Source organism: Anopheles funestus, chromosome 3RL, assembly GCF_943734845.2.
Source record: "Anopheles funestus chromosome 3RL, idAnoFuneDA-416_04, whole genome shotgun sequence".
In the NCBI taxonomy this organism is placed as follows: Eukaryota; Metazoa; Arthropoda; class Insecta; order Diptera; family Culicidae; genus Anopheles; species Anopheles funestus.
Genome location: NC_064599.1, coordinates 9,342,942 through 9,363,805, shown reverse-complemented (window position 1 = coordinate 9,363,805; position 20,864 = coordinate 9,342,942). Strand labels below are relative to the sequence as shown.

Here is a 20,864-nt window from a genome sequence, read left to right as displayed (position 1 = left end):
AAACAGGCTCTTTTAGCTCTGCTGATCTCGTCATTGGTGGGTGGCTGATCTTATGAAAACGCCTAAAAGTATGCAATCATAATAACAAAATAAACTTTTAAAAGAACGTCTTAAAATGTAGAAGTTTTTAAAAGGCAAAAAAGTGAAGTAGTGCTAAACAGCTTTGACGAAAATGCCATTAGGACACGGGAAATCTGTTATTGGTTCATGCAACCGGAACCTCTGCTTGTCCTTGAATCATCAACATAGATAATTCTACAAGCAAACGGAAACAGACCAAGCACCACAGCATTCCTTGATCATTGCTCGATACTGTGTAATCGGTTGCGTGATCTATATTTATGAGCCACAGCCACAGTGTGCCCCGCCGTTCCCTGTTCATATAAAACAATATTGCCGACCATGGTGGTTGCGTTCGGTGCTTTCAATAGCTCCTCGCGTGAAGATGGTGGTGCTCGAGGCAAAACCATCGCAATCAACGTCCTGGAAATGGAACGCCTTTTTGCGTTCTCTAGGGATAAGGTGCCCGCATTATGGTGGTGGTATTGCCGTTCCTTTCTTCCGGGTCGTTTTCCGGCTTCCCCAAGGATATTAGTTTCCTCACCAGTCAGGGCACACAATCCGTTCCCAGCGAGTTCCCGCCTCACCCCGAGTGCCCTCACATACGATTGCAGCTTATCGAAAAGTAATAAAACTTTCCTAATCTAAGATGCCGAGCCAAGGAATGCCAGCGGTGATGGGTGGGTGACATACCAGGCATGCGAACTTAAAGTGGCTCTCGACTGGTCCTGAGGGAACAGCACTGCCCGACCTTCCGCTAACCACAGCTTTAAGACGTTACGATGCGTTGCAGTATGACCCAGAAAAAAAAGAAGAAGCTTACTTTACCCATCAGCCATCTTTATAAAATGGTTCTCGGATCGATTCGCTTCGGATGGCACGCAGGAGAATATTACGCGTTCGAAAGGAAACTTGCCGAGAAAGGCAAAAGTTCTCATTCAATTCCGCAACAAGAGCAAAACAAATCTCTTCATCGCTACCTTGTTCACCGCGCTGTGGCTTTGTTCGATAAGTGTTTTCCATTCGTGGCGAAAGGTTTTTTGTGCGATCGAGCCGTATTTCTACGATGCCCCTTGGAGAAGGTATGACGCTATTGGAGGTGCGCCATGAAGATTACGGGCAAACTATTAACAAACTAGCGACAACTTGTTAAAGTTTACCTCGTGCGGTGTGCGAAAGTTTCACGATAAGTTGCGACAGTTTGAAACCTATAATGAAGCAACACACGGCCGAGGTCGTGTACCGGGGCCCCTGCCAGTGTCGAAAGGCAATCGCACAAGTATCGGATGTTGGTTCGTGTACTAATCCTCACAAACAATAACAAAGTTTTTAGGCTTTAAATACTGATGGATTAAATGTTTGAGTTTCCGTTGCTATAGAACATGCTGCAAATGGACACTTTTTTATGAGGCACATCTTCAACATAAAACTTTCACCCGTTGTGGAACAATAATAATTTCCTCATAAATAATCAACTTCAACCGACGGATGAATGGCTCTGCTCGCGTACCACGAAAGATAATCGATTCTACATTTTATTCGATATCCGATCTGAACGCTACATTTATTGTACACGAGCGGTGGTTACTCCCATTTGTCATTATAATTTGTGCAAAGTTGTGTCAAGAAATATGAACCTCAATACTGTTGGTGCTGGTACATACCACGAACATGAGGATCTTGCGAGGGCGAACCAACTCAACCACCCAATCCATTCAACCGTGAATCATTTGTTTCACAAAAATGGCTGTCTTGCAAATGGAGGGAAAGAAAGACATCCTTTTGGAGCTGAGATACATTCCGAAATAAAGCAGAACACGGGTTTGCCTTGTCGACGCGAGTGGAGTGTTACTGTAAGCAACTGTATTGTGAATAAGAAATACAAGTCTTGAAAAATAATGCTCCAGTTTTTTGTCAGCGGTTCGGGAAAGCACGTCGTCTAGGGAACGGAAAAAAGGACGTCCACCGTCCACCGTCAGAACCTCACTCAAAAGCTCATAGATCTAGCAAATAATTTACAACATTTCTGCTTCAGACGCTTCCCGTTTCTGCAAATCAGTTATCCGCCTCAGTTTACCCACGCCCACAGCAGATGGACACTTGCGTTCACCCACAAAATTTGAAGCATTTAATGTCTTTCCGAGCGGGGCACATTTCACGCACAAATGGAACGATAGCAAGGGTGGCACGTGCTTTTCATTTTTAAGCAGCGTGTCCCTTCGCGTTATCGTCAACGGCTTCACCGGCCCATCATATCTTTCGCTGAATTGAATAAATTAAAACGCCCATCTTTTGTGAAAATAAATAGCGATGCCTTTGCCGGATGGTGTTTTGTTTAAAGGAACGCGGCTGTGTCTAGGAGCCGGGAAAACGGTCGCTGTCGTTGCCGTCTTATTCGGTGTTTTGTGCGTCTACTCATCGCAATGTCGATGTCTGTGTTCGGTGGTGCTAAGAAGACGCAAAACAACACATCTTCTGTCGCTCGAAGAAATTGTGGCATGGAGAAAGAAGAAACGAAAAAAAGCTTCCCTCCCGACGCACGGATCATAAAATTTCCTTTGATGTGTTGCGCACAGAAACGGTTCTTCGTCGGGCTGGGCTGCCTTTTCCCAGGCGTTTGTCAAAGCAATCGGTAAGTGCGTCGGTCGCGTACACGGGAGCAAACATTTAGCCGTAGCACCACGGCAACCCGACACAACAACCCGCCCAATGGGGGGTGGAACGGGTGGCGGATCTGTGTTATCTTTAAAATTATGGCTTTTTGATCGATGTGTCTCTAAAAGCCACATTATCATGCCGCACAAAAGCATGAACGAGCTCAAGCCGGAATTATAGAGTGACGTGGGAACAGCGTAACGAACCCGGTGGAAAGCTGCAAACACACCCATCATCAGTGACGGGGTTTTTACATTCGATGCGAGACTAAACACGGTTAAGACATTTTTTGGCGAGGGAGGGAAATTGTTCATGCGCTGATGGAGGACACTTTGGAACCCTGTTTAGCGTTGGATTTAGGGCGTACAATACTTTTGGCAGTTTCATAACAGGTCGTCACGTCTACTGATGATTTAAGGCGAACAAATGCTTTCTAATTGAAGGATTTGAAATGAAGGGGAAAAAAGGATCTGTAACTCTAATTTCTGTACTTCAACATAAAAGCTTCACTTAGCCCCTTTCCATTTACACAACATAAAGGAAGCATTTTTTAAGTTCTTCACATTTCAATCTCTAACGGCAAATCTTTGTACGACCTCGATTAAAATTCTGGCAGCGCTTTATCGATTTAAATCACTTTCCACAAGATTAACTGTGCGGAAAGAAGGGGGGAAAACCCACCCAAAATCCCACCACATTGCATGCAGCTAATTGAAACATTTTACAAAAACAATCAATTATTCATCCTTTATTGCATAAAGATGCTCTCCTGCCGGGTTTGGTGAATAAATTTGCCAACTTCCCGCTGTGCTGTGACCTTTCGAAATCTTCTTCCCGCCTCTGTGAACATTATCATGAAAAAGCACAGTTGAAAGTGAACAACAAGAACAAAACAAAAAAACAGCCAATATTACAGATGAAGGGAACGAAGCGAAGCAATAAAGCCATCCTATATGGCCTTAGTTAGCGGGGGAGGTGAAATGGGAAGATGGCGGGTATGTACTGAAATTTTCCTCTCTTTGAAAGCCAATTTTCAACGTTGACACGGTTGTCGAGATCGGCGCCGATAGGCGTCACTAAAGGGTCGCTTAATGGTAGCCATTTTTTTCCTCCGTTCCAAAGCGCCATTCCCAGTTGGTGTGTATGCGATCGGGTTCGTTTCTCTGGTGGGTAACCGGGTACAGGGGAAAAGCTCTCGCAAAGAAGATTGATTGTTGTCTTCCTCGGGTGACGTGTAAGGTGTATATGGGTTGGTTCGTGTATGTGTGCGCAAGTTGTTGATCCTTGGAATTGGGTGCGTAAGACACGACGGGAAAATTCAATATCTATCTCAGCCATCACAGCTTAATACATCGATGTTTTACCATCAACGCACATCCATGTTTAAGGGTTTTTTTTTCACGTTGAAAGCCTGTCATTACAAAGATAATAAGCGAACCTTTCGAGAGCAAAGCGAAAAACCCCTTGAGCGAATTTTACTTCATAAAAACGATTCACATCTCTCGAAGGTGGAACGTCGAATCAACAAAACAGACTTCAGCCATTTTTCTCCGTAAAGAAAGTCCTTCGCAATTAAACTTCTAATGAAAATGGTGGGCTCCCACAGACGGACTACCCGGCGTAACCTCCAACCCACCAAAAACGGCGCAGCGCGCGTTCAACGATGGAAAATGGAATGAATTATTATTGTTGTGTTGCAGGCGACCACAAAATTAATTAAACTTAGCCTTGAGAAAAGGCTCGGCAAGATTAGCTTGGTCGGTTGGTTCCCGGGTTTTGCCTTCTAACGGTTCTCCTCCAGCTGTGTGTCCGGGGTGTCACGAAGCCATCGGATTGGACCATTCCGTTCCGCGCGCTTTCGAGAGTGAAAATGCCAGCTTTCACTTTCGCTACCACCCTCGCCACCCACCAACAAACCCAAGCTGTGGTTTGTTTCTCTTTCATTTGACTTTATTCTTGCGTTTTTGCCTTACATTCTCCTCTGCCTTCTTCACGTGCCCCCTCTAAAGGACCGAATCCTTTCGGTTGAGGTTTCCCATAACTGCTCGTTTGGGAAAATGTGTGTGTGTGTTGTGCGGAGTGTTTGTCATTGGTTAAGAATGTGTTGTGGTGAGAAAACTTTATCCTCTGCCATAATCACTGGTACTGGTCCAGATTCGGCGAAAAAGGGATAGAATGCTTTACGAAATGCTCAGCTGGATAAACGGACTCACAAACGGAAAGTCGCCGAACCGTTTCCCACGAAGGAAAATCCCGAGTGAAAAGGAGCTTTTGTGTGGCGGGAAAATGTATACGGATTATAAAATTCTAAGTAAAGTGTGAGACGTTTCAATGCTATGATTCAGTGTCTTAAACAAAGAGAAATAGATGACGATCTCGATATATGATTTTATAACAACTTGACCACATTACCTTCCTTCGCTAGGAAAAAGGATATGATTTACATTCATATGCTTTTGTAAAGGTTTCTTTCCAACATACAACGCTTTTAAATTCGCCTAAAGGTATGCAATTGTCATAACAACACACCTTTAGTTATGTTATTTTCATTACAATTTTGTTTTCTTTACACCTAGGTGTCCCTTTTTCATTAAAATATTCACCGGAATTCGTCCAATAGACGCTGGCTGTTTTTAATTTAAATGTCAAACAATCTGCAAACCACAGTACCCAAAACCACATCAACCGAACTGATCGAACAAATGAAACCAATGGCAGCAACAAAAAAAACCCCAACACCTCGTGACATAAATGTTCATTCAACGGTCACAGTGTGACAAATTAATGGCTACCAGGGTAAAGACGAACCTGGCACTGCAATCCAATCGCTCACATAGTTCATGTTGCTATAACAAAAAAAATCAGTAACGCTTTTTTTCTCTCCTTTATCGTCGGCCAGCGCCGCTCGTACTGTTTCAGGCTCGTGTGTCTCAATTTGTCCACATGAAAGTGTCATGCTTTTGGGTTGGCTTGGTGAAAATCGTCACCCTTTTCTCGGTGCAGTTGACAGCAAAAATGGATGGTAAGTGAGTTGCAATCCTGACACGCTTTACGAAGTGATGGCGCACACAAATCGGTTTTTTTTTCTCTTTGGCCGTCGTATATTTTCATTGAACGTTTTATTCATCAACGCTTCGTGTAGAAATATATTTTATACAGCTTTCAAAAATGTACTAGACATATAAGCGGTCTGTAAGCACTGCATACTAGTTCGAAAGAACTACTTTTCGGGTTGTATGAAGGCATGGTAGTTTAAACATTAGGCTGAACGAACTTACCTAGCCTCGGGTTTGCGACATTTTTCAACCCGTTTTCTATTCATCGGTCGGCTTTCATTACAAAGAGCACAGTACCGCAGAAGAAGCAACAAAAAAATCCCACCAACACTTTACTTTGTACGTTGGGTAAACTGTGTCGCTTGTGAAATACCTCGAGCTGAAAAACTCAAATCCTTTTTTGCAGGCAGGCTCTAGTTTGTTAACGAGGAAAATGTCGCATAAACTTTTATTGCATTTCGCACCTTGACAGCTTGACCCATTTTCCATTCCTTCAGCCATGGGCTGATATTTAACAAAGGTTGCAACGACCAATACCGTGTGTCCTATATTTCCAGCCACCAGGAGCAAGCATCAGGACGAAAAATGGAAACAATCTCTAAACCGATTATGAATAATGACAAAACGGTGAAGCGTAACTGTGACTTTCCCAGGAACCGCGTGGAAGGAAGATACGAAATTTTACGAACGCAAACGAACCAGCACCCAGTGCCCAGGAACACACGAACCCCGGTGTGTGATATTATTAGTAAGTAAAATCCAGTTATCAGACTTTTGCTGCTCAATTTTCGCCCGTGTTGAGTTTGCACAATTTTTACACGGATCGTACCACCGGGGTACCGGAGTGCTGTTGAAGGTGCGATAGCGCCGAGTTGATAAATTTCGGACTCGGCGAAAAAATATCTCACTTTATTCGTCACAATTGTGCGCCGCGCTGTGGGTTATCGCTTTTTTTTACGGACTTCATTCAAAGCCGTCGCTTTGATGGATGTCATTAATCAGCGTGACCCGGCGGTACTACCGTCACATCAACAGAGAATAAATGGTGGGAAAAAAATTTCGAAACACATTAGGGTTCTTTGTTATTTGCGAAGGAAATAAGAAATAAAACTGGAAATGATGTATTTTATACATTAATGCCCAAAAGTGCATATCCATTTCCACGCAAAGCATAACAATACAGTGAACCATAAAAGGTTATTTCTTCCTTTATAAAACAGGACCTTAAAATAGATGCGCTGCCAATGTAAAATTCAATGCACATCCTAAACCAACCAATTCTACACCGATGTTCAATCAAATCGCATACAGGAACGTGTGTCCGAAAACGATAAAAACTTGTGTTGGCCATGTTTGCTTCCTTTGATTGTGCGCATATAAACGCGAAAAACAAGCGATAAACCGGAAGACGTAGTGAAAGCAAATAAAAACGTACTCTCCCCCAAAACAAAGCGAATGCTGGTATCAAAACCAGGCAATTAAAAATCATTACACGTGAAAAGCGTGCGATGGAATTCACAAATTTTTCGACCCATTTCCGGGTTTTGCAGACCGTTGTGTTTGAGCAAACCGTTTGCCGGCTCCAGTGTGCTGTGTGTTTGATGCGCGGCTGGATTTAATGATGTGCGCGGCGGTACTGTGAACCGCCACACGGAAGTGAAACATTTCATACCGTCATATACGCCATTCGCAATTTCATCGCTCGCTTTTATGTCGCTTTTTTATATATTTTAAACATTTACACCGACGATGAGATCAGCGCCCGTGGTTGCTATTCGGTGGCAGGGGAAAATGGATTTTTGAATGAAGCAGCACAGCAGATGGCCGTTACGGGGGATGTTCATTCGAGCCAAAACAACCCGAAACCGGTAACAAGATCGAAGACGGAATGGGAACGATGCCGATCACCTGGCGCCTTTTGAACGGAGTGGCGGTAACAGCGAGTGTCTAGTTTTAGTATCCTGACACACATGGTAGTGCGAAAAGGATCTGCAATTTTATAGCGATCGAGCAGGCAAAAAAAGGGGAAATCTAGTCGAGCGAGAGAGAGAGAGCGAAACAAAAGTTTGCGAGAAGGCGAAAATGGCCACTTTTAAAGACGCTGTTCGGTTCGGTACCACCATTTTGCTTGAATGTGTGAGTTTTGCGAGCCATTTAGTACTATGTATCCATTTTTATTGCACTTTGAAAGGCAAACGGACTGCATACTGGTGGTAAAAGTCGTTAAATTTTCCGGATCATATGCTTCGTATTTCCGCCCGATGCAGCTCAACGCTTCGCGGGAGAAGGTTGTTGTTTTGATGTATTGAAATTTTGTCATTAAAGTCCAGATGGTGAGCTTTTTCAGTCTATTACCTTAGTTTTTATGGTGCTTTACAATTCATAAATATTTAACAGTGTAGCAAAACTGTTAAACGATGCCGTACATTTTGTGTTGATATGTTTCTGCTAATGAATTTTATGACTTAATTGGCACATGAGTAAACACTTTGATATTTGTTTGCTATTGAAAATGTAAACCGCAAAACTATTTACAAATTTAATATTTGTAAGAAAATAAGCACAATCGTCTTTCAAATTCATTGATTATCGCTATTTTCTGTCGCCTAAAAGTATGTAACATAAGCTTTTAATTACCATCCCATCCTAAGAGGCTCGAGATGCAAATAGATTGCAGACTTTTAGGCGCATTGTGCGAAATTACATTATGGCGAGCATTTAAACTAAGTAATTGAATGATTTAATAAACTAAAAAGGAAACAATCTTAATGCTACAACTTACCTTAAAATCGATATAACCATTCTTATCCATATCGAACGTTCGAAAAACATGATCGCAAAACTCTTCTGCATTGCCCGACGGGAAGAACATTTTGTACATATCTACAAACTTCGCTGGTGTTAGTTTGCCGTTTGGACAATCTTGCTGTAAAGGGAGAAAGGAGAAGAAAAAAGCAAACAAAACTCTTTAAAAACTAGTTCATTTCAAGCCGGTGCATAATAAGACGGTCATTATTGTTTGTAACTGCTGTTCGAAGCTTTTCCAAAAAACCAAAGCACGTTCCGTGAGCACGCCGGGTAAAAATTTGTTCTCAAAAACAACAAAAAGAAAGAAAACGGCACATCAAGTTCCGCGAAAAACAACCAATTTTATAACCTCCAATTTTGTACAAGACCGGATTTTCACGCTTGCTCTCTGTCTTTCTCCTGCGCGAAAAGTATGTAAATGTAGCATTAAACGCTCTGTTATTGCATGCCATAGGAAGGCGACTGGGCGGAGTGGGACCGTATCCTGCGAGAAAATGGTTTTCGTGGTTTTGAGCGAAACGTGCCCATTTTCCTACTGCCGGCAGGGAAACTTTCACTTCGAAGAAAGTGCGCAACGCAGAACGAGCAGAATGTCACCGAATGGGGCAAACCGCAAATGAAAACAGACGGGAAGAAATTATACCAGAACGACACAGCCCGATGCCAGGGTAGTCAGAAAGTTTCACAGTTAAAATAACATTTTCACAACAACTCCCGTGCACCAGCAACAGCAGATGTGTGTGCGTGGTGGTGCAAATTTTATAAAATTTTTGCAATCTCTCACCGCTTAAATTTGCCTTGAAGCGCAAGGAAATAATAAACAAGCCTCCGTTTTTGCATCGCTAGAAGTATGTGCTTTGCTGGCTGCGCATTAAAGTTTTGTCTTTATCTCGGGAGGGGTCGATACTGGTACGCTGCGCTTCAGTTGTTAAAGGGAAACGGGCGTGCTGGAAAAATGCCACACAGCCCATGTGGGTTTGCAACGCCAACGGGCATAAACACAGACTACGGGTTCGTTTCGTACGCTGAGGCGGGTTGATAAACACGTTGTGCTATGGAAAACTTTATAGTTTTCCACTTTCATCCTCGTGCTGGTAGAAACTGCTCGAGGCAAATTTGAACCGCAAAAACTCAGTCGCAAAAGTGTGAGCAAATGGGCAGAACGTAAGGACGAATGTTCCACGTCCATGCAATGTGATGTAAGCGGCTTCCCCACTCACAGCAGGATGGCAATTATCTTCAACCTTAATGTCATAATAAATCAATGCTCACGTCGGAAGACACAAAGCGTGGGCTAATTTGGCGGAGGGGCGATGTAAATTTAACCTCAGCGAAATAAACTCACTAGTAATTATGAGAATGCCTTAGCGTCACGTCGCGAAACGACGCGACAGCAGGTTAGTTTGGTGGCCAAGTTTTTGACGAGCAAAGCCTGTTATTGCCGTGTTTCAGAAGTTTTAATGTTTCTCGTTGATGGTTACTTTGAACTTTTAATCGCAACACTGTCACCAAACAAACCGTTTGTCTACCGATATGGACGAACTAAGGAAAGACATATTTTAGAACTCGTTCCACATTTTTTATTTCCGTAACTTCATCCACCTTACTTCTACAAGCATTGTGGGTTCATTTACTGTTTGTAGAATTTATTTCAAAATTCATTTTACGTAAAAAAAATCTGCTATAATTTTGCACCCCACATGACAAAATGGCTTATTAATAATTTATTTATCTTTATTTTAAAATAACATAACAATCCAATACAATCTTGTTTGTTTCTTTGAACAAAAGATATTAACAAGGGTATCAAGAATACATCACTGTCTATTGCATAGCAAGAAAATATCACTTGCTATAAAATAACCCTTGTTTATGCAATCCCATCCACAGTAAGCGCACTGTAATGTAAATGAATTGCAAATGTAGCAATCATGTTAACATTTATTCAAGTGCTCAATAAAACCAACCATTACCATCCCCCACATGTCTTCCTATCCACCCCCCTTTAGCATCATTTTCATACCAACAAGGGGAAAATTCCTGTCCCATTTTCACACAATTTGCCTGTTGACCTTTCCCGAGTGCCGATTGTAAACGCGCACACAATCAAACGCAAGAAGTCATTCTTGTTTCTTGCGTACATCGAAACAAAATGGCCGCTTGAATTTGGCAAGTACAAAAACAAAGCAACAGCAGCAGCAGCGGGGGATGTTAACACAACTGCTCCAACAACCGTCATACACATATCAGCAAATAGAAAAATCATGAATCACCTTCGTCGCACAACAAACACGTGTACCTTCCTGACGGCGCCATCAATCAAAACAGGACTGTTAGTTTTGCGCGTGTAGTAAGGAAACTTTGGCCTACCTTTTCTCTTCCTGTCAACGGACGGTAGCAGCGTGGGAAGTGTGTGAAAAATTCATACGCATCGAGAGAGAAAAGAAAAAAACAATCTTATGGCACCTTATGCTGGTATGGCGAAATCCATAACCAGATGTATGGATAGATGGTACGTATCAAACTTTTGCTGCCAGCAACATTAAACTAAGTCAATTCGAACACAATTTTTCTATATACACAACTGAAAACACAAGAACAATATAAGACGATAAACCGACGACATTAATTATTTACGTATAAATTACACGTTTCATTACTTCTTCCCACTGATCTAACCGCAGGATCGAAATTGCAATCAAACCCTCATCACTTACCGCAGCGATGAGGTCCTGGGGCTACATCAATCACGTCAACTTTAAGCTATAAAGAACATATAAAAAAGTATACCAGCCTACCGTACCACACGCACACATCGTTATAGAATTTTTCCAATTTTCCTTCCCTCTTCAAAGCACAACCATCCGTTTTTTGCAGTGGAAAAAACCGACCGAACACAATCCTTCCGGTTTTGCTGGGGTTTTTAGCTCCCGTTTTTTGCTGTACATTTTTCATCCACCACACGCACTCAGCAGCAGAGATTGATTGATGAAATACCACCTGCTGCTGACTGGATTTGCTTCTTCAATAAAACTGAATAAACTGTGTAACGAAAAAAAAACAACTTCGAAAGAATGAACAGACATAATAATTCATATTAAAAATAAGTCAATTAAAAACAAGAAGCCAATTTTTGCTCTTTTGCGGATGGTTCTTCCCATGTTCTAATACATGGTTTCACTCGCTTTATAGCTGTGTTATGGTATGCTCACGAATGCTCTCTCACTACGTTAGCTCACTACGCATCACGCTACAGGTGCGCGTACGGTCGTGCAACATTACGATGAGAAAATATTTGCTCACACGTCCCTAGCGGCGGGCTTTCAGCGTCATTTCAAAAGGTGCTCAACAACGGCTGGTACAACAAACCCTCAGCCCCCGAAACACGCACTTGTCGCGTCATCTATTGGCACGATGGGGTGCTTTTTTTCAACCAACAAACCAACCGGTGACGTACGAAATGTTGCGACCGAGTATAAGAAAAAAAAACAGACCAAACCAAAATCGAAATGAACGCTCCCGATAGAGGCAGCGAGAGGTACTCTCTTGGTACTTGTGTACACGATTCGTTCGTATCGATTTTATTCTAATTTTATTTATCAAGAACCATACCGCTCTCCACTTTTCTGTCGGCATAATGACTCTCTTAGCTTTTACGCACTCCATGAATATACGGTCTGCGAGCTTTTCATCCTATTCATGTTTGCACTTGAATTTGTTTGCGATTTTGCCAAATAGTTCTATTCAAACTTCCACCATGAAAAGTACACTCGTGTTTGGTACCAGCTTCGGTATCATTTTGCGCTATGTCCATGATACAAAGTGTAGAGAACTTTCATAAACCCATTTACTATAATAAAGAAACTTTAAACAAACACACCTGTGATGTATGTGAGTGTACCTCAACTTGATCTATTTGAATATCCGAAAAGAATAACATCCCTCTGGGACCAAAGTTATATGAAAAATGTGACCTCCCACCTCCCCTCAAGACAAGCATTTTTCTACCCTGAAAAATATCGTTAAGAAGTCAACATTTTTCATGAAGAAATTTTTTGATCAACAATCGAATCATCATCATCGCTGATTTTACTCCGCAAAACATGAAGAACGAACCTTTTTTCCTTTCGGTATCGATTCATACCCGCCCATAAAAAGGCGACCCTCGGAGCGCACGGCCATTGATTGGACGAGACGCGATTTTTGGGGTAAAGCAAACCATTGTTATACTTTTACCTCCCGCGTTCGTGATGGGTAAATGGAAAACAGGGGGGGGGGGGGGGGGGGGGGGGGTAAAGCACGGAAAAACTCATCGTGAAAGTCATGCATTTTTCTTCCGGTGTATTGATTTTTTTTTGCTTCTTTCGTCAACTACCCCTAACTAGTTTTTCAAACCAGAAAGGGTTTTTTTTCCTTCATTTAAACTGGTGTTGGTCTTGCATTTTAAAGAAGGTTTTTTCTTCTTTTTAATATAGGATGGAAAGAAAAAAAGCTTATAGGCCACTCAACCTCACAGAAACAGCGGTACAAAAAGGTGAAGAGGTGATTGAATTTGTTAATTAAAATTTTCTTGTCCAACGATACGACAGAAACTGGAGCGAAAAGTTTTAAAAGTGACTGAATAAAGTCCACAACGAAAGAAAGGAAATGGCGCCGTTTGCCGCATTTCAAGAGGAAATGCTCTTAAGCGTACCATTTTTCATCTTTAAAATGTGCATTTTTGGTTGTGCAATGCGATGTCCGTAAGATATTTAGAAATGCAAAAAAGATATTGAAAATATCCTTTCACAGCTTAAACTACGCTGGAACTCAACCATGTTTTAAATATACAGCTTAAAGAATAAATTTGAAAAGCTCTTAATGGGTGACGTCTGGCTGGCAAATATTTGAAAAATTAAGAAAAAATTCTGCTCCATCGCTTGATTCATTTATATACCAATTTTTCATCCCTGTAGCATCGTGCACGATTCTCACTATAAGATAAAGACCACCCTTAATCTCTTGAAGCAACAAAATCCAATGCAAAGCACCTTTACGGTTGGGAAAATTGGATAAATTCAACACGCTTATCCGTTGTGCAACCATCATTCGGAATGAATTTTTCGGCGCATTTCCATCTGCTTACATACCAGAGAGAGCTAGGAAAAAAGGAGAGTCCCGATAGTTTCTGTCACATAAATTGAATTTCGAAATAAGTATAAAACCAAAATGAAAATGTGTACGAGAAAGTTCCTCTTGCTTCAATGCTGCCTCTACCCAGTTATGTCTGCCTTGGAGATCCTTTGCTCTGGCGGGGGGGGAAAAAACCCCATACATTTCCGGAACCATCACCATGATGGTATAAAACTATGCACATTTCCTGCTTTTCAACATTGGTTCCGTTGTTTAGTTCATGTTCTCTCGACAACTGGCCCGGGGAACATCATTGCAACTTCCAGGTATCTACCACTCGCTTCATCACAAACAGCGTACAGAACCCAAAAGGAAAGTTGGTGCAAACTGTCCTTTATTGAAGCCGTCTTCTTATTTTACTGTACCGAGCCCTAACGCGCGTGGCACAGGATAAAGTTTGCCTTGGCATGGTTACGCCATACGGGCGCACCACCAGGAGTCACTTGATGTGGAGGCCGGATTTCACACCAGCAACAGAGAGAGGGCTTTGACGTTTATGATCATCATTGTTTTCACTTCATGATTTTGTACCGGATGTGGACGTCCTGAACTGCACTCTGGCTGGTGGTGGCGGACCGTGGCATAAAATGTGTGATGTAAATTAAATAAAGCTAATAGTGTATGGCAACCACTAAACCCAGGCACTTGCTGCTCGGGCAATGCCATAGTTATGATTTGTGGTTACACACGCTGACGAAGACTTGAATGCGGCCGTTCGAAGACACTTCGCCCAAGATGGTTCTTCAGCAGGGACAGCATTCTAAGCAGACACAATTTTCCTGATTGACATTAGCAGGCCGCCCCCCTCCCGGTAAGATGAGTGTGTCATTTCGATTATGTAACATTCCCACAACGATTTTACAAAAGGAATTATTGTTCCCAGGCTGTGTACAACATCAATGTTTTAACCAACAAGTTGAAGTGTCTTGAATTATCTCGCTGTTGTCGGAACAAAGTCGAGAACAGCAATCGGTATTAGCACAAATGCTTCTTCACCCCATTCCAGCACATCCTTGTCCTGGACATCCTTGTCCACAATTCTTGTGGTGTGCTACGTTGTGGAATCTAATTTCCGTCCACTATAAAATCCCGTCTAAGGTGTTGCGTAGGTTGAGAACGCTTATCCCACAACAATGCAATTGAAATTTTACACAAGATTAATGTAAGCGTAGTGTCCTTGAAAATGCATCCTTACCATGGTGCTGATGCGTAGAAGTTCCGTTCTGTGAAATGACACACAGCGTTAAGCCGGGCTGTACTAATGCTTTGCAGCTTTGGACCGAACTATGTGATGGCTTGACCTTACGCCCATGGTACAGCTATGGATGGCTGTTGGTGATGCTGTCAAGGTGCACTCTAGTGGGGTGTTTTGTTTGCTGTGGTGGAGGATTGAAAACACCAGGCAATGGGTACTGTGCGTACGGTAATCATGTTCTGTCTAACCGATAAATTATTCCAGTTGAACAATGTTGAGGTTTAACCGGGCGCAACGACTCGTGTATTGTTGCGGTGCATTACACAAACAAGCAAACCGCTAGAACCGTACGTCACAGTCGTGCATCGCAGTTGGAAATGATTGGATTTATCAATAAGCCGTGAAAAGTTGTGCGTGAGGAAAGAGAAAAAAAGGGTTTTTTTTGCTTTCCATTTGTTATTTGTAGTGGACATAAAACAAAATCACTGCTTGAAACTTGGGATTGGAGTGTTAACCATGTATGAAAAACATGTGCCATAAATCGTAAAGGTATGTTGTTTTTACCCCATTTATATGTTTAAAACATTGATGAATATACTTAATAAATCTGATTGCAATTGCCTCTTGAAACAAGTACTGTATAAAGTCTTAATATATCATTACAATTGAAGGCAAAAACAATGTGAAACTTAACTGTCACACAGAGAAACAAATTGCTTTTAAGATGTTTAGACTGATGTTCGTAACGTGCAGCTCTTGATGCTATAAAGTGTAGTCACTTTTTAAGCACCTAATTTAAGCTTCCGAAAGCAATCTTCATCACATCTAAGAGACTACTCCGGTAAGCCCCACCAGCAGGGTTAGAAAATTATGATCTTACGGTTCGGTGCCATTTGGAACCTTTCAAACCAGCACCACGACCGACAGGAAATACTGGGGGCTACGGGGTGCCAATTCGTAGATAAATACCCAATGATACCCGTCCTACAATCGGCTATAATTAGCCGGCTTGCTCTTGTTTGTCGGTCGCATCTCCGGTTGCGGGTAGCGGCACTTCTTAATTAGCCTACCGTAACATGAACCCATCTTGGGCTAAATAAAGTAAACCGCCCGACAACTTCTTCACCCGCTCGATGCTACCGTGTGCTGGCCGGACGGTATCAATGTCAAAGCTGGCAGGATTAAAGCTCGCCCCAAAGGATCACAACACAACCAACATTCGCGAATAACGGCAAACCAAGCGATTTGGGGAGTCACACTGACAAACGAAAACAAAAAGGATGTTTAGTGTTTTTTGCCTAATGCACACATTTTACTTCACCACGTGCCATGGAAAAACGAAACTGTGTCGAAGTCGTGCTCGTGCGAGGTAATAGCGCAACAAGCAGATCCCCGTTGATATTGGGATATCAAATTACGCTTAATGCTTTTTATACACAATTTTATTTCGCACCCTTGGGCGCTCCTGACCAGCTACGTGTGGTATTTTTTTTGTGTACGATTAGTTAAAGTTGGTTTAGGTTAAGAATTGAACTTTACAACTTGTTGGATAAATGATGTTTTGCTACAGAAATGAACAAGATAAAATAACAAAAACAAATATCAGATTATTTAAAAACAATTTAAATGTTTTGAATAATAACAGACATTTTCATTCAGATAAGGAAAATTCGTTCCTGTTACCTAAGCTGGTCAATTTCCCGCTCAACATACGAAAGCCTAGTGGATTAACGGATTAGCTAAATTGATCCGAAATTACATTCTCTGTCTAGACCTACGAGGCCAACCAATTAACATCGTTTTGGAGAAGAAAATATTCTCATATCCGCCCTAAACCCAGGCATCTTGTGCACAAGGTACATACATATTTTACGATGAAAAATATATGATTTAATTATTCATTTTTATCGTAATGTATTATGCACGATGACAATTCATTTAGCATACTTTTGCAAAAAAACAGTTCCTTCAGAGTATTGAAAGCAAAACCTTTTCACTGTCGAACGATCGATTAAAGGTAGCTTTCATTCATTCCACTTTAATGCTACTTTCGTCGGCTCAACAAAAGGAAAAAAGCGTTTGCATAGATCATCAGAACGCAAATATGATTTGCACTCTCAAACGAAACACCGAATCCAATCGACAGCCATCCTTTGGCAAAGTCCACGAGACACCGACGAAGAAAAGGAAGCACAAAACGTCCGGTGAAGCGACGGGTGTGAAATTAAATTTTCATTATTGAACGGTGTGTACGAGCACACTCCCGGAAGGCTATGGCTACCAGAGTTGGCTCAACAGTTGGCCATCTATTATCCGCGCGTTTGCTCTCTTCCGGCCCTGCGCCTGCTTACGCACTCTTCAGCTGCGATATCCCTTTTTGCATCATCGGAATGAACCGCACACCGATAAGACACACCGACCGGGTGGTTCTCCAAAGCATCCCACAGCCATCGATCGGAAAATGTGAAAATTTAATCACCATCAGAGTACGGGCACGAGAAGAAACTGCTGCCGTATCGTTCCGCACCGATCCCGGATGCCATACGGTACTCGATTTTCTATTAGACAGCGACGACGGACAACAAAAAAAATGCCGAAGCGATTGAAAGTTGAGGCTCAATTGTGCTGTGTTGGCATTCTTCCAGTGGGAGCAATTTTCCAACCAAAGCACTTAAAGCCGATTACATCATAGTTCATTTTCCAGCCGAAAGAACTGTCGAAATATGACCATCTTTAATAAGTGCATTGCACCATCAAAAGCGTAAGCATTTGTTGATGTTCAACGCCAACGGACGGTACACCTTTTTACACATGAAAAGCTTAAATTAAAAGTAAAATAATCTTCTCCTATAATAAAATGGGTGTTATCACTGTGTGAAAGTAAAATTGTAGAAAAACTCATCACAAAACTTGGCAAAAAAGGGAAGCTTTTCAGCTCCTTTCCAGTACGTTACACGGCGAATGGGAAAAACTTTTAACTACTGTACATGCCGCTCCCCCAAACACATCATGCATCATGCGAAGTGAGTGAGTGGAGTGTTGGCAGAGATTTTTCTTTTCATCGAAATTCCATTACAATTTTGCTTTCACCTTACCCGGTAAGCCACCGTGTACGGGACACCTTAACGAGCTGGAAGAAAAACTTGCCCCACTCAAGCACGAGCCGGAAATGGATGTGAGAAGATGTGATCTGGGTGAGTTTGCTACGAAAAGAGCCGGTCGGTACCAAAAAAGAAGCCTTCCAACACACATGGGCGTTGAATGGTAAAGTTCCTCTTGTCATTCGCTAACCTTATCCATTCACACATTTGCTTTACGCGCGCGCTCACACACTCACACACTTACCGTCTTGGTGGTTGATGGAATGGAAAACGGAGTTAACTCTTCAAAAAACCACACTTAGGTACAAACATAAAAAGAAACGCATGAGTTTATATGACCGTACGTTGATGCGAGCTGTGAAATGAAGGAAAATGAATACCATCTTCAGTAGTTCCATTTGCAGCTTAGATGAAGTATCAACTGAAGCAAATAGCACGATGCAAAGAAAACCGAATGAAAAACAGTCTTAAAATCACCATAATATTCAACTACCACATGGATGTGAGCAAAAGTTTCACTCGTAAAACAGTTCAAATCATATCGTACAGCGCGCGTATCCTGGTCACGGCACCAGAAGGCGCAGCAAGACAAAACGGCGTGGTGTGGAAGGATGGATCGTTCTTTATCATTTTTTTACGTCGACAGAGAAAGAGAAAACTTTTCTCCACAAGAGCAAACTTTGCTTAACACAATGCATTTTTCCCTCTCGGCGCTTGTACCCGCAAAAACCCGCATAAGCTTTACCTGGTGCCTGGTTAGTGAAATAATGAACAGTGGCGCCGCTTCTGTTTGAACGCGATCCCTAGCTTCAACGCATAAAACCTGACAGTGCATCAACGAATGCATCTACTTCAGCTTAATGCAGGCGTGTGTTACCATCCAGGCAGTTACAGGCAGGGAACTTTGTTAATTGAATAAGGGTAGTTGCATCTTGGGAAGAAAGCTTTCCCCCTTTCCCCGGGAGTTTTGCTGGGTTCCGTTACAGCTAGGCTTGATTATGTTTGCCATAGAATGGAGCGTTTCGCCCTACTATAGTTACATCTTTTGCCCGGTGTGTTAGCTAATAGGATGTGAAACCCCGACAAGGGAACAGAAATAAGCGCACAGCTTTTCGCAAAACGATATCTGCTCTCGCACCGCTGTGTAAATCCCTCTTCTGTGTGTACTGTAGGCGAATGATGCGGCCGCTTCACGTGCGTACAAAAGAGCAAAATGCTCGTCGATGTTAGATACCGGTTTGCATTAGCGTCGTGGTGTGTAATTTGATTTATGGTTTCAATTAAGTGATATCGGAAGGATTAGACATTTATCGCTCGAATAGGAAGCGAATGCTACGGCGGGTGCTTTTCGTAAAGATATTGCGCTCGAAATTAATTATGAGGTTAGGATCCGCAAAGCTTAGGGTATGGGCGTAAATATTACACGCCATCAGATCCAAAGTTCTTCCTTTTGTTGGGTTTATCTTTTGTGTTTAATTTGAAGTAAATATCAAAATTTGTTCCGAGATGCTTTCAATAAATAATTAGAATTCGATTGGACTTTTCATTAGACAAATATTTTCCCCCGCGAAACCATCAAGCGCTCTTGTTGATGCTACACAGCTGTCGCTCATTTACTCAATTTCCGGCAGAAAAAAAACGAACCAGTTTAAGGATATTTGTTCCAAAACCTTAGAACGCACGTGGCACACCATCAAGATGCTCCAAAGTCACTTTGATGGAGAGAACAACAAAAAAGCTTACTTCCTTTTTGCGCTAAATTCAATTACATCGACACTGGACTACCGGGACATTACGACGGACCCTGTTCGTTTCATCTGGCACTCAAGCACAATAAAAGCCAAAATGAAATCCATCAAGCTGACGCGCGCAAACGCGACATCGTCGTCGGACGAGCGGCACCGGGAATGATGAGACAGTGCCAAATAAGAAGCGATTACTAGACAAGGCTTTGATCTGTCAGCGTTACGCTGCAGGGGCAAATTGAGGCAAACGTTCCGGTTATCTGGAAATTAGACGGTGGTCGTCCGTGGACATGGTAAATGGAGAGGACCAAAGCAGAAATACTCAATTTGAAAGTGAAAAGCATTGGCCGCATCGGGCAAATACGCGGCTACGATCGAAAATGGTGCTCCTTCATTACGTCAAAGTCAACAAAACGGGACAGGTGGTGAGCGCGCTTCAAAAACTCTTTTAACCACTTACCTTGAAGCCTTTGTACCATTCCTTGATTGTGGACTCATCGTATCGGGTGTGCGATTTGAGAAAGTCCATGTCCTCCTTGGACAGGCGGTCTTTACTACCTAAGCAGCCCATGTCCTGTGGAAATGAAATTGGAAAAATGTTTGCCGTTAGAGATTAGTTCAATCGAAAAGCTTCGTTCGCAATCGAAACGAGATAAACAAAAAAAACACAGTCATGAGAATATTTGCAACGACGAAGCATGAAAGTAAGGATTATTTGTGTAACAGTTTTATTAAGAGTAAATAATATTATGAACAAACGGAATATTTTTTTTGGCTATTAATGTGAAAAGGAGAATTTCGAATATTATGTCGGAAAACTATAAAATTTTGGAATTTAAAATAAAACTTAAAAAAATGATTCAATCTCAAACTCAATCTCTTTTATCAAATAAAACAACATCCACAAAGCATTTGGCCGGAACCGGAAGCGTATTGAATGAAATCATGCAATCATGCAGAACGAATTAAAATACAAAGTACGGCAAACACAAGCATCCTGCAAACATCGGCGAATTCTTCAAACTTCCACCAAAAAAAAAAAATGACGACTCCATGCGCAACGCGATTTGCA

General features: G+C 42.0%; 2 protein-coding genes across 13 annotated transcripts in view; both read right to left on the bottom strand.

Moving 5' to 3' along the window:
- LOC125768625 (neurocalcin homolog) overlaps nt 1-20,864 on the bottom strand; it is a 116,898-nt gene that overhangs the window by 34,565 nt on the left and 61,469 nt on the right. The gene's annotated exons all lie outside the window — the stretch shown is intronic.
- Nucleotides 1-20,864, bottom strand: part of LOC125768624 (neuronal calcium sensor 2) — a 96,421-nt gene that overhangs the window by 16,688 nt on the left and 58,869 nt on the right. For all 8 annotated transcript variants that reach the window (XM_049436561.1, XM_049436567.1, XM_049436569.1 and 5 more), the window contains 2 exons: nt 20,253-20,366; nt 8,554-8,697 (listed from right to left, as the gene is read on the bottom strand). In XM_049436561.1, the coding sequence (XP_049292518.1) occupies nt 8,554-8,697; nt 20,253-20,366 (258 nt within the window). The remainder of the gene's footprint in view (nt 1-8,553; nt 8,698-20,252; nt 20,367-20,864) is intronic.